The sequence below is a fragment of the Temnothorax americanus genome, unplaced genomic scaffold (genome assembly GCF_048541705.1).
Source record: "Temnothorax americanus isolate GAGA-0224 unplaced genomic scaffold, ASM4854170v1 Scaffold25, whole genome shotgun sequence".
NCBI lineage: Eukaryota > Metazoa > Arthropoda > Insecta > Hymenoptera > Formicidae > Temnothorax > Temnothorax americanus.
The window spans coordinates 2,457,701-2,472,650 of NW_027509391.1; the positions used below are offsets into that span (position 1 = coordinate 2,457,701).

General features: G+C 42.8%; 1 protein-coding gene across 9 annotated transcripts in view; it reads left to right on the forward strand.

The window, feature by feature from the left end:
• Positions 1 to 14,950, forward strand: part of LOC143898994 (uncharacterized) — a 65,421-nt gene that overhangs the window by 44,545 nt on the left and 5,926 nt on the right. Inside the window, exons 1-4 of one of the 9 annotated variants that reach the window (XM_077408885.1) lie at positions 2,763 to 3,176; positions 13,116 to 13,618; positions 14,141 to 14,392; positions 14,518 to 14,685. The exons of 6 other annotated variants lie outside the window; for them this stretch is intronic. In XM_077408885.1, coding sequence (XP_077265011.1) covers positions 13,205 to 13,618; positions 14,141 to 14,392; positions 14,518 to 14,685 — 834 coding nt within the window. In that variant the 5' untranslated portion in view covers positions 2,763 to 3,176; positions 13,116 to 13,204. Of the gene's footprint in view, positions 1 to 2,762; positions 3,177 to 13,115; positions 13,619 to 14,140; positions 14,393 to 14,517; positions 14,686 to 14,950 lie in introns of those variants that run through there. 2 more of the 9 variants (XM_077408886.1, XM_077408887.1) reach the window with 2 other exon arrangements.

Below are 14,950 nucleotides of genomic sequence, written 5' to 3' on the forward strand. Positions count from 1 at the left end.
TAATATATATTAATATTATATTATTTTTCACATTTCTCTCTTGATGAGATGTCCAAGAGCATGATAAATAATTGGGCACTCTTTTCCTCAGAGAGTGCTAAGATACAGGTTAACGAAGGCTTAAACTAGACGCGAACACTGTCGCGCCATTCTAAATCCCTTCTGGCAACGATCGAGCAGCGAAGGATCGTTAATCGAATGCGATGAATCATTTCGTCCGGGAGATTTGCAGCTACCTATACCAGTGTCATTTATCTCATTTCGCGGAATGGAAACGTCGTGAACCATGTTCGCCAAAAATAGACGTCACCGTGTTTTCATGCCTGCTGTTTCATGCATATTATACGGGAACGGTTTTCGGATATAATCGATGGGAGATTTATAAGGGTCACGCGGCCTCTATAATCGCGCGGCTTTTACGGCTTGACATTTCAGTCGCGATGCGAATCCACCGGACTGTCGGCGTAAGCCAGTTTGGTATTTGCCTGGCATTTGTTGCATCGCGCGATCTGCCTTCGCGTCGTCACGGCATGCATGCATATACCGGCAAGGCCGAGGAATCCTCACAAGTCCTTACGGAGGACTAAATTCCGTAAGGCATTTTTATCGCTTCTTATATATTACTTTATCCCGGTGATATAAAGTTTGAAGGAAAATCGGACGTCGCTCGAAATTATTTATCTTCGTCAGAATAATTTATAATTTAGAAAGTCAAACATCACGTAATTATCTTGCAAGAACAATAATTGGAATAAGGGAAAACAGATATGAATGGGAGACTCTTTGGATTATCAGCGATAACCTTTTCTGACGCCAAGTAGCAGTAAAAGCATTCGGAGTAATTTATTCAGCACATGTGAGACAACTTTCTGTGTACATTTTAGCACACCTCATTATACCATGCTTCGACATTACGAAATTTATTGCCATTTAATTTTGCAAACGAAAGATATTATACGTTATATTACTTTTCTTCCGCCTTCGACAGGAATTCCGCTATATCAGGAATCGGACTCGTTTCAGTAAACTCGATTTTGATAAATCTCACGTCTCCTCCGGTCACGTTCATCTATTCGTTCCGCGACGAGGAAATAAAACATTGTCGAGCAGCGCAGTGCTCGATGATCCGTGCTCTCTCGCGATTGTAAATCGTTGCGCCGCGACAATTGCGAAGCTATACGAAAGGCTCTCGTTTTAATGTCGAGAAAGGAGCAGGAGAGCGGTTTGTAGGTGAATGGTCGGCGCGGCGAAAAGAAAATAAGACCGTTTCGCAGAATAAATATCGACTTGCAATATTAATTGCAACAAGAGTCGCGCGCGTCGTGTAAAACGATCGGCGCTCCATACATATCGGTTAGCCGGTTGCTATAATATTAGCACGCCGCGGCCGGAGGACTTTAAATTTCGTTCGTGCGTAACAAGCGGCAAGAGATACAGCTTTTCTGATAAGCGTGACACGAAAATCGACCGGTTCGAGTTGTTTGAAAAAAAAAAAAGAAAAGGAGTCCGTTAACACAAATCGCGAACGTTCGGAAGCCGCCAACGCCTAATGACCTAATCGATAACTACACGGTGGTATAATCGAGTTCCGCGATATTGCGGTACGTTATCTCGTCGTCGAAATTAAATTCAGGACAAAGCACATAAATCTCGTGCGGTAACTCGAGCGCTTCTGAAGGTTCCACGTTGGGCTGGCGCCGCGGTAATTTTTCAGAGCGAAATTGTTTTACTCTCTCCTCCGCCTGCCGCGCCGTGTCGGACGGTGCGTGTTAGGCGAGAGATGACGAATGGAAGGGGAGATCGGGACAGAGAGCTTTCGTACTCCTGTCTCCGGTCAACAGCTGGCAAGCAGGGAGAGATGGGTAGCACCGTTAGCGCGCGGCTCCTCGTCCGATTCCTCGTAGATCATCAGCCTTCTCGATCGTACCTCGCCTCTTTTTATTTCTTGTCAGGGGCCATTAAGTGCTCAGGAACGTACGGGACTTGACACCGTCCGCCGCGGAGAAATCACACGGTGGCACATAAACCATACTTGTGTCCCGAAGATTGATCCCTCGCTCGTTGACGATAGATTCTCGATTGAATGTGGAGCCAATTTTTCCTTACGGAAAATTTCGCCACAAAAGCCACTGTACGTTTTGCAATTTTTGTATAATAGGTTGAGATTCAAATAATGTAATAGAAATAACTGTTTGAAATGTTTGGATTTAAATTCTAAGAGTGAATGTGGATTTAATCGAACAATAAGGCAATGTTGCTTATAGGTCGGGAGATTAATTCTTACGAGAAAAGCTTCTTGTAATATATACATTATTGTAATTTGTAATATATATATAATTACATTTTTTATTAAAAATAAGAGTTAGATTTTGGATTGTAGAATTGCAATTTTCATCGTAGATTTATCTTCCTTTATCGTAATGTTAAAATATCAAATTAACAAAATTTATACAACCATTTTTCGATACTTCGGCTTTCAAGCTTTAAATTAAAACAGGCACGAATCGAACATGATGTCTCTTTAATTGTCCTCGTATATTAAGACGCAGGAGAAGTATTAGCGCTATCGATCGCGAAATTCAAAGCCGAGCTGAAAACGCTGGCAAATCGTGGCGCGTAAGCGTGTCCGTGTACGTTCCTGAGGCCTCCACCACTTGGTCTGACCGGCACTTGCCACTTCTACTGCCGTCGAACTCCAGCGGGACGAGAAGCCGGGATCCGCGCGGCTCGACTCGGCTCAGTCAGTATCGCACCGCGACGCGTTTTCCGCGCGCGTGACACGAGCGGCACGAGCACGCGCGGCGCGGACTCGGGAAATCACGTTTCGCGTTATCCGTCACCGTCTGTCGGAGTGAAGGGCTTCCCGTTACGTAAATCCCAATCGGCCGAAGGTCGGCGGTGTCAGTCGTTCAGCCGGAACCGACGAACGAGCCGCGCCGCTCCGCTCTCTCGGTGTGTCGTTTCTATATATAATCGATAACTCCAGTTATAATCTCGAGCCGAGAGTGCCAGCAAGAGAGAAAGAGCAGAGATGTTACCGCCAGAAGGGCGGATGTGCGCGCTTTCGTCTAGTCGTTAACGTCCGTGAGAAGCGAAAAAGTGTCGCCGGAAGAAATTTTTCACGCAGATCCGTCACGCTCTTGGTATCTTACGCATTGTAAAGCTAATTGGCAATTGTACGTGCGTGTTTGTACCACGTTCGGACATCCGCACATAAATATCGGTTTTGTCCTATCGCCGAATTTCGCGGCCACTAACTGAAGCAACCTCGAGTGTACACTTCATATCTTTATAAATCGATAAGATAAACGCAAAGTGCAATTTTTCTATATACGTTTGCCCGTCCTTTGAATATAAAATTTTACATTTACTTCCGCAACCTTTGGAATTAACTTTGCTTAAGCATTTGTATATTTCATCCATGTCAATTTTCTCTTGTAACACTCAAATGTGTCGACGCTCAATTACATCGCGCAATTATTATTCCGCTTATTATGATGTTACAACGTATTAATCACCCTCGTGAAATTCGTTATACAAGCCGCAGCTGGAATAAGACACGCACGAGCCACGCAACGATCGTCTTAATAACGATCGCGCCGCGGACGGATCGACGAACTCTCGTTGTCGTTACGAGCGAACGATGGAAATTAGCATGTAACTTCTCGTGTACTTCCTCTTTTCTCGCATCGCTTAACGAACGCACCCATCGGAACAGACTCGCGTTCTCTTTTCTTTTTCTCCGGCGTACGACTTCTCGCGTGCTACGAAGAGATCGATATTCCGTAGATCGTAGATCGTAATAGGGGCCCCAGTTATTCCCGCGCTTCCTGCACCTTCGTTTAACCGATCGTTCCAACACGCACACTCGAAACGATATCTGGGATCTTATCTCTCGCACGCTCGATCGCGCGCGCAACTATTCCCCTTATATTATCCTCGTCTTGTGTCAAATTCAGTAATCGCAAGTCGGTCGGGGCGCATACGATTCGTGTCGCTCGCTGTGTCGTAGAAATTGCGCTGCTACACTTCGGTAACGTTAATGCGCGTTAAAGATACTACGTTACTACGAAAGGTGATAATTAAGAGTCATTTTAACTATCTCTCGGACTCGTCCTGATTCGTATTTTCAATCGAGATGCAAACGGATGGTATTTAACGAGATAAAGATTTATACAAATGCATTTTGTCAAATTATTATTGAGTTTAATGGAAAACTAAGGCTGTCGTTTCGGGATCAATCTTCCGTGAAAAATTATCGAAGAGGAAAACGGTTAAAGCAGTACACGAGGAAACGAAATTTTCTAATCGTCACGTTTGTATACTTAACGAGTAATATAGTTGAGTATTTAATTAATATTGTCCATCTTCGCGCTTTACATACCTATACATGATATCGAAGATCGCCACTATAACTGTTTTTGCAAAGATCATTTTTATACTGTTTTAATTCTTGCCACACATATCACACGTCCTACTTGATTTTATTAATTTATATTATATAACTGCAGGCACGTTTTATATACCTTCCTTTTATCGTTTCTTTATTTTGAAAAACGATATCGTCATTAACTCCGTTTCGGTCGAGCAATTCCGCAATTTCTTACATTTCTGGGTCGAACCGCGGGGGATCATGAGTCTTCTCCGTATTCGATAATACTCGTTTCTCTCTTCTTCGATGTGTTGCCGACTCAAATTGCAATACACGCACGCGCGCCGTATGCAAATGTAAGATGAAACGTGTTTTCTCATCATCTTTCACTCGCCGCTCTATTCTGTGCAATTTACGAACGCCACATATTTTCAAAGTTCCACACTCGCTATCTCCTTTTAATGAGGATAATTTGGAGGATAGAGGAACAGATTTGCGCAGAATCTTTCATAATTTGTTAAATTATGTCGAATGTGTATAATGTGTATAATTTGTATGACGTATGTGTATAATGTTAAATAATATCACAAAGAATATTAGATTTTTAGCGAATATGTTAATTATTCAGAAAATATTTGCTGTAAATATATTAAATAAAAATGAGAATATCTAATTAAATTACATATGGTGCTACAAATTTTAATTTAATATTGAATTTATTAATTTTTTTTCTACTAAATTGCATATATAAATTACGAATTTTATTTGACGTTAAATCGCGCTAAACTTTCAGCGTATATTTTCTTTTTATCAAATAATCCTTGCTATTTGAGTTCCTCGATCTTTTGTTGCCATAATTAGTGCGACGTGACTAACTATTAATCGTAGCCATTTCAATCCCGTTTGTTTCCTCATTCGCGAATAATATACGAGTCGCTTACGTATGCGATTAGATTAGACGGAACCCGCGTAACTTCGCTCGGACTCGAGTCGCGCCTTATTAGAAGTACAGCATCACCTTATCGCGTCACGAAGCCGCTCGCGAGTTTGCAATTAAAGGCAAAGTGGAATTTATTAAATCGAGGCGGTTCAGCCAACCGAGAGCCAGTGAAACCCTCTTCGAATTCACAACACTTATACGGTCGCGCCGTGCAACAACCTTTTATCCGCCGCAAATGCAGCGCTGTTTAATTGCCGCTTTGTTCATTCGTTGTATCAATCGCAGCAGCCCGAGTTAAACTCCTCGTCCGTAATTTATATAACAACTGCGATCGCCGGTATCTCGCTCCGGCGATCTACCACTTACTTTCTTTATACATTACGTATCTCGCCTCAAGGGCGGATGCAGGTGTAAATGTAACAATGCAACTTTTTCCCCGATACCTTTGTTCCGCAGTATTTTTATTGTGCCACGTGAATCGATCCTTCCACTTTCTCCAAATCTAAGTACCGCGTCGTTGGTATTTTTCAATATTCGATGATTTTCTTTTTCAAGCTACTACGCGGTAAGGTAAAGGGTACCAATGCCCGGACATGTACCTATACCTGGACACTTTTATTATTTATAAGTATAACGCGAATTATAAAATTAAAGATGAAAATATTTTTTTTTGTAGTTTGAAACTTTAGTTATATAGTATCCAAACATTTATTTCTATAAATTTATATATTTTTTTAAAAGTATCCAGCACACTGGTACATTTACCTACTCTTAAGTGTCCCGGCATTGGTACTTTTACCTTTAATACAATATCTCTTTAAGATAACTTTTCTACGACATCCCTCACGGTCCTCCGCACGATGTCTCGGTTTCTTCTCTCTGCCGCGTCTAATTTCTCCAAATCACGGATGCGCGTCCCACCTTCGATTTCTCGCCGATGATGAAAAGTGTCAGAAAGCGGAATCTCTCGAATTCACTTTCCATATTCTTTCTCTCTTTCCCTCGGCCTTAAATTATAATTGATCCATGCGCGTGCCGTCAAACAAATCGAATCTTTTTTCTCCCTTTTTTCTCTCCTCGCTCTTATACTATCTCGGTCTCCGGTATGCGGCGAAAACGCGTGCTGGATCCGTCGCGAACGTGCGGGAAATTCTGGCGGAATGTAAATCGTACTGCGGTGATGTTTCGCGTCGCTATCGCGGCCGCGCGATCTGCGAGAGTCAGTCACTTTCTTCCTGCGGATGCGTCTCGCGTGAAATGGCCCGTTGTTTATGCGCCGGAAAGGCTAACAAACCGGCCGGACCGCGTGTAAATTAGGAACCCGTCGGCCCGGTCGCGTTAATTTTAAAATACGAGATTCTACGGCGCTCCGTTCAACAATCTTATCCCGATCATCTAGATCCGATCTGCGAGAAGACATTAAATTTCATGCAATTTGGAGTAACGCACGCCAAAATATTCCGTGTATTATATTTTTGCAGTCTAAATAGAGAAAAAAAAATTGCGTAGAAGTTCTTAAATATATATAGTATATTTCTTTTTGTTTAGTAAAATATCATGTAGCATTATATGACTAATTGCACGATATATTCCTACAAGATTCTCGAAGAAGTAAGAGAGGAAATTCATGTTTTCAGATGTTATGATATTTGTTTATCTCCAATCGACACGACGCAATATTGCAGATAATTTATCTGGCGATTCGATTTATTTTTCTTCCGATTGATACCTCAGATTGCACTTAAATTTTTAAGATTATATCGTTTGAAGATTAAAAGAGGAATAATCTGCAAAATTAAGCATAGCATATTTTTAGAAAGTAATACGCGCGAACCACATTTCTCGAATATCCGAATGTATAGCTGTGCGAATGACGTCGTTTAAATTTGATGTGATTTTACGAACGTGATTTATCCTGCATTTATACGGCACATTGAAGGTACGCTGTGATATTATCCCAAGAAGAAATTGATTTTTTTAATAAAGATATAACTATTTCAATTTTTTAAACCATTGTGGTTTTAATTATTTTTCAATATTCAAGTATCGAAGAATTGTGGACTTTAACTAAACATATTAGTTTTTTACTAGCTATAATGTAAAATTTTGAAATTTTGATGGAAGTCGTATGTCAAGACAAAATTTTCTAGAATATAATTTTATTTTTTTAATAATATTCAATTACAGAGAGAGTAATCTTGATAATAATTAAAAATAATTTTATCGCATTTATCGAGATAACCACTCATTACTTTAATTAAAATAATTTTATCAAAATAATCGCCTCGATACGTTCTAAAGATAAGTTAATAAGGCATTTCTCTCGATTTGAAGAAGGCGTTTATTTTGGTTGGCGTTTTCCAACGTGTGTAATTGACAGATCGAAGGAAACGGAGCGGAAGGATACGTTTTATAAAAAGCAGGTGAACCGTTGGATTTATTAATGTCGCATTAATCGTGGTCGTGGTGCAGCGATGGCGAAATGCGTCGTGAGAACTAGGTGGACCTCAAGCGCGTATTCGCGTGTCACTTTAGCGAGCAAGTTCTCTTTCTTTCGAGAAACGGGTTTCTCGGGACGTGCTAGAAGCGTGACCGCGGCTGCACCGTGGAAAGAGGGAAAGAAAATGCATGCCCGTGTGGCGCAAGGATGCAATCACCGTTTTGTGTTGTGCGCATAGAAGTTGTTATTATATATAATATATATATATTATCACTTCCGGACGCCTTAACATTAACAAAAAAACCCCACACGGGTCGCCCCGCGACAAGGCAGCGCGAGCTTCGGTAATTTACGTATACATTTTAATAACTTTATTTAATACCGTATAATTTACAAACAGAGAGATTATGACTATTTTTTTTTTTCAATTTAGCATTTTCCGTGGCTGATGCTGAACTAATAACTGTAATAACAGTATCTGTAGCAATTACAAGCGTCGAGATAATGGAGGAGAAATTATGACAACAACTATTGCAACTTTCATTCGCGCTTTTAAGCGTAGCACATCGTATTATTGTATACATGCAGCTTTAGATTCCTCGCGCGGAGGTACAATTTTAAAATCCAGGTTTTCCGTCCACATCTAACGCGCGTTTGTTTCGCGACCTTTCAAGCGCAATTGACCCGCATAGCTGGGTACCCCCGCCTCTATTTTATTCCCGTTCCTCCCCCCTCCCCCCCGGTCTCCTCGATTCTCAGCCGGGTTTTACAATGCCACGGAAACGCGAGCGCGGCTTTCGCGCGTGGCGTGCCAGATTTCCAACATCCTCCTCTCTTGTGACGCAAAATCGCGCGCGCTCACGCGCACACAGCTCGACGGACACGCATTCGGCATGTCGCTGTTCCGCGCGAAATACCACGTGTGTGGGATAGGGAGAGGAAAGAGAAAAGAGCGAGGAAGAAAATTTGAAAAATCGAGCTGAAGAAATTCGTCCGATGGTTATTTTCGCGATCGCGATCGCGATCGAGCGCCGCGCGATTTTTCGTCCCGCCGATCGCGGACTCGCGCGGAAAGCGCGACGATAAATAACGGCAGGCGAAGCAGGTAGCCGGTAGTATAAGAGATTCCTTGTTCCACGTTTTATTTTACTTGTCCAAATAAATAACATCCGGATGATATCTCGCCGCTCCACGACGACGCGACTTTCACGCCGGTTGTTGTTGAAAGAGGGGAATTCACAGTATCACAATCGCGATGAGATCTCTCGCGATCCCCTGGACTCGTGTGGCGCGCAATTATTTCTAACGATGCAAACGATGACGAGAGAGAGAGAGAGAGAGAGAGTATTTCTTCTTCACGGGCGTTAATATATTTTATCACGGTTTTCTGCAACTAATACATTTTTGCAGGAACGATTAATAATGCATTTTATTCAGAAGGCGCGGCTCCGCGCATCCGTCAGGTGCGCACTCGCAATTGCAAGGCACTGCTGCGTCCGCAAATTACAAACGCGATTGCACGGAGAAACCGAGTCCGACGTGGAAGTAGAGGTCTCGATCAAGTCGACGAACGAGAGAAAAAGTTACGGAGTCGCCGGAGCGTAAAGTATAGCCTCTTCGTCTTTGAGCCTTTAATTGCCGGACCGCCTCCGAACATTAAAAGTTAAAACTTCTTCGCGGATCTTTAACGCCTCGCTCGCGGCTGCTTAAGAAAAATTTTAAAGGTTTTGAATTTTTTCGAAGAAAGCTATATTTTTTTTTCTTTAACGTCGATGTTTCCAGCGAGATATTTCCTCAATATTTCTCTGTTGGTCGCGAGAGGTGACTTGAAAAATGAGACATTTTCCTTGAAATGTCTGTTTAAATGCGACATATATTTTAACAAAGCGAAGTTGTGTTTTATTTGTGAAACGTGATCAAGAACATACGATTATATACGACCAACTTATATAATATATTAGCTCGTGTCAGAGAAGCCAAATCTAATCTCAAAGATCGAGATGCAGTTTTCTTTAACGCTGTACCAGCAATGAAACGACGAGGTATTTTCCAGTCGGCTAATGCAAAATCGAAAACGAAAACATTTCCCCCCTCGGAAACGTTTGCGCCTGAAGGATTAACAAACGCTGGAATTACGCAATTGCCGTAATTATCGATTGCGACAACGTAAAAAGGTTCTGCCTTGTTTAGCCCGTTTCCTTGGAGTTATCGACTCTACTTTCTCTCGACTGCGTAAAAAATTATTGTATTCCGCAATATCCGTTAGTTATGACACGTGCAGGCGCGCTGCTTACGTATCTCCGTGTATCTCTGCATAGAGCGTAAACGGTTATTGATGGATAGGTGCGACCAAGTTTACGGAATATCGTAGCTGCGGATAGTTGAGAACCGTACGCGACCGTATACGCGATTCGCGTGTTTATATGTATGTACGTTGTACGTATTCATCACGAATCCTATAATTACGATCCGAGATGTCAGATTGCTTGATTAAGTTAGCGTCGTCGATCCGTAAATTAACCGGCTTAAATCGGATTCCTTCATATACGTCAAAATTTCACGTTTCACAGGCAAACGCGTTATTTCTATGCCGTATAAGTTTTACACTTTAGAAAATCTCATTCCTTATTATTAACAAAGAAAATAACGCGGTTATATATCTTGTTAATGAGACGAAAGGATTGCGTCGGCTTTGAAAGAACAATTCAATTTGCAGGAGCTGTAGAAGCGAATTTTAATTAATGAGAGCGCACGATTTCAAGAGCAGGACCGTTCGGAGTGTGAAATCCCGATGAGTCAAGCCGAGGTCGAGGCGATATTTTGATATTCGCCCATTGTGTCACGTATATAGCGCGCAATGTTATAACAAATGTGAACGCACGGCGCGCGGCGTTTAGCGATTGCGAGAGAGGAATCACGGTAGTGTTGTGCAAATAACGTGGGCGATTTTACGTGGGTCGATCCCGCGATCCGAAACGGCGTGTGCCGTCTATCTCCTGGCACCGCGAGCCTCTCTCGACCGCCGAGGAAATGAAGAAATCGAAATTCGAGTTTTTCTCACGGCGCTCGCTTTCTCGTTGCAAAATCGAAAACGTCACGCGCGCGAGATTTGCCCCTGAAAGAAGAAGAAAAAGAAAGAACGGCGTTTAAGGTAGGCATCTCGCTACGTGCTAGTCATGTGACTGTTTGTAGGTTTTCACGTTCAGAAATATATTTCGGGCAATTTTTGCTAAGGGAAAAATAATTTTATGAATTATGGTGTAAAATTTCATACGTGCCAAAGTATGTTACTTTTTCCAAATTATGTGATTTTTCTCATTTGACTCCGTTTTGATTGGCTGATCGTGCGAGTCGTCGAGAAAGGTTACAAGTGAGGTTACATCTCCTTTTCGATTGAATTTTGACAATTACTGAGAAAGGGTTTCAAAACGCATGACAGGGGTGTCAATTACTATCCAATTCGGCTAAGAAAGACGAGCCTCATAACCTGCAACTACAGTGATTAGCCAGCGGCTTGCCAAGTCTTCCCAACCTTACCTCGACCAAAAAATGTCTGCTCGATTACCGCATTTTCACTAAAATAAACTAAAAAATTAGCAGCGAAATCTCCGGTAAACTATATATTTTATGGTTGCATCGGATTCTTCGAAATCTAATGTACAAAAAGCAATGTTTTTTCTCACTTCATCTAATCGAAAAATGCGAAAAATATGTGATTGAAACCGTGATAGAGCCTTCTTTTTCTGGCCGTCTGTATGAAGTAATGCAAAATTTGTGATTTTCGAGATCGATTTTCTAGAGTAAATAGTCGGTAAGGAGCCACAGAAAAAATCGACCGCAAAGCTGATCATATAATTTGATATAAAATCCAAAATCGAAAACTTTATCTCATACATGCCCCGACGAGACTCCTACCTTAAAAGAAGCGGTCGATCGATTCCTTAATCGATTACGCGAATTGGAAAGCACGTCTCGAAATTAATTATAGCGGCACTTTTAACAATTCGCGGAGTCGGCAACTAAACGCAGCGTAAAAAAAAGAGAGAGAGAAAGAGGAGATATTTTATAGAATTTTTGAGGACAGCACGACGAGATGTGCGCGATATCTTGTGCGAGATCGACGTACGATTTGGTTTACGATCGCGAAGATATTAGGAAGATGGCGCGGGCGCGAGAGAGATGATCGCGTGGGAAGCGATCGGGATCGCGGTGAATCCTTATAGAGGTCGGGGAAACGAGGACGAGAGGAGTGCTGCCTGTGGTTGGCTTTGCTCGTGTGAAGTTCTGTGAAAGGGTGCGCGCTAATTGCGATAACCAGGTAGCCCGGCCGGCGCGCTCGTCGTTGTTGGATATATTATTCGTTAGCGCGCGCGCACGAGGCGTTAGAGATTGGGCCTTATAATTGTTCCAGCTTGACTGGATGCTCGAATCCAACCCGTCTGGCGCGCTAGCGTTCTCGGCGCACGGTAGAAAATCTCATTGACGCTCAAATTAGAAAACCTAATCGAAATAGCGAATAAATCTCCGGCCGCACAGATTCGCCGGCAATCAGGGAGCCGGCGGCGTGACGCGTTTGTGCATTTCTTCGAAGACACGCGTGGAAAATTGAATTCTTACGCGTCCGTGCGGAAAGTTAATCGAGATGACGAATGGAGTCGTAGGGGTTGCGAATTCGGTATGAATCCGTGGGAATAATTAGGAAGCGCGTATAACGGTGACCCCGTTGGATTCTGTTCGAGATGAAGCGTGGAAGGTTTTGCCGATGCTTGAATGTAGAGTTAATTGAATTAGGCACGAGATGATCGCGCAGGAAATTCCGACGAGCGAAGTCTTAATCGAAAAACGTGAACTCGTATAAATTCAAAGTGAGTCTGTTCTTATGATAATTAAAAAACGTCATTCACCTTCGACACGAGTAAAGATTTCAATCGCCGCGCGATTGAACAATTAATTGAAACTAATTAGAAATTATAATGAAATTATACATGAAGCTACGAAGCCATGTCGTGCGTGAAAAATATAATCGAATGGGAAACTAAGTGAATCAATCGCGATTTAGTCGCGTGAAGAATTTTAATCGCGTTCAATTGAAAATTTAATTGTTATGGATTGAAGAGTAGGACGTATACGAGCTTGACGTAAATTCAGACAGTCGTGGCGACACATTCAATTGAAAAGTTAATTGTTATATGGATTGAAAAGTAGGGAGTACGAGCTTGACGTAAAATCAGACAGTTGAAAAACCGTCGTGGCGACACGAGGGAAATTTTTAATCCGACACTCAAGTGGCCGAAGTGAATTTACGGCGATAGGAAACCGTCGCGACGTTCTCTCGTTTTGACGAAACGCGCGTGCTTCCGCAGCTGGGAGCTGCGCATGAATCGCAGGACGGGCCAAGCAAGGGCGATCACGTGAAGAGGACCACCGCGATCCGGTTACGCGCCTCGTCATCATGGTGGTGTCACATCGCGAGTCCAGCATCTCGTCGAACATACGGGCGATAATCGAGCAGCTGAACCTGAACCCGGTTGAGAGACGCCGGCTGATCGACAAGACCAGGCATCAGGGCGGCAACGAGCGATGCAAGAGCTTCCCGGACGGAATAGTGGTGGAGTCGCAAGCGCCGAAGATCAGCATCGGCGTTTACGGTTGCAAGGACCGGAGCGCCGAGTACGAGATACCGAGCTCGATCAGCAAGACCGCGATCGCGGCGCGCAAGATCGAGATCGAACGGTCGAGATCGAAGGCGGAGACGCGGCAGAGATTCTCCACGCAGAAGAAGGACGCGCACTCCGCGTTCCAGGTGAAGAAAGAAGCGCCCGCCGCGCCGGTGAAGAGAGAATCGCGGGCGGAACACGCGAACGAGGTAAAACCGACGATGTCGATCGCGATCGTGCGATAGGATTCGCTTACTGGGCTACTCGTTGCTTCGAGTCGTTAATCGAGAGATAATCGCCATTTATCGCCGGTCGTAATTCATTCTAAATTTAATATTCACGAGAAAGAGAGAGGCAGTAATTTATTCGCTTACCTATTTCTCTACGATACAATACCTAAATATAATAATAGACTGATAGATATGATAAACCTACATCGCGTACATCTTTATCTACATCTGTATCTGAAATATATTAATCAGAAGTACTTTGTAGTTGAAATGTCACGCGTTAGCCACCTTAGATACACAGTCTATTAATATCATATCGCATCACGGGATTTTAATTAAGCAAGTCGATTATAATGTAGACACGTTTTGGATTTTGACTTAAACGCAACGAGGAATCCCGCATTAATCGAGTCTTTGCGCGAACAAAGTAAAAACAAATTGATCGATCGCACAAGAACGCGGATAATACAAACCTTAATCCGAGCTGTGTGGAAACTCAAGGGCAAGTTTGAGTGCCAGCCGATAGTGACGATCGGATGCTACACTAAGGATACTTGCTTCATCAAGGATACTTCCTTTACCAAGGATACTTACTTAACCAAGGATACTTCCTTAACCAAGGATACGTCCCTTAACAAGGATGAGAGCCGAGCGAGACCGACGACGATGCCTGTACCGACGAAGACTCCACCGAAAGGTCAACGGGCGGCGATCAAAGGAGAGCACGTTGCTCGAATTGACGTCACGATCGAGGTAATCGGTCGTATGATAAGTAGACGGGGATCTCGAGCGCGATCGCGTTTCAACGCCCCGTCGTAACTATTACGCGACTAATAAACGAATAATCATTGTAATCGGTCTGTATACGACTCTGTAAGGACAAGGTCGCGGACGCATCGACGGTGTCGATCAGATCGTCGTACAAGATCGAGGATCGTCTAAGATCGAGGCAGCCAGATACCACGGCGAGCGTCAGGATCCATCGAGCTGCGAGGGAACCGACGACGATCGTGAGGGAACAGCCTCGCGTCGAGGACACGGTCGAGGTAATCGATCGGTAGCGACTACCTTCTTAAATATTTCCCTGAATGTTCCATAAGAAAAATTAATTGAACGTTTTATTTGATCGATTTACATTTTTTATAAAGTGAGATTTGTAATGATTTTTTGAAATGTCGCCGAAAGAAAAAGTAAGATTTTTATTAATTTAATGTTTAAGAGCGACTTGGGAGGAATATCTACATTTTATAGATATATATAATATCTATAATATTTATTACATAATTTATATTACACTGTTAAATTCGTATT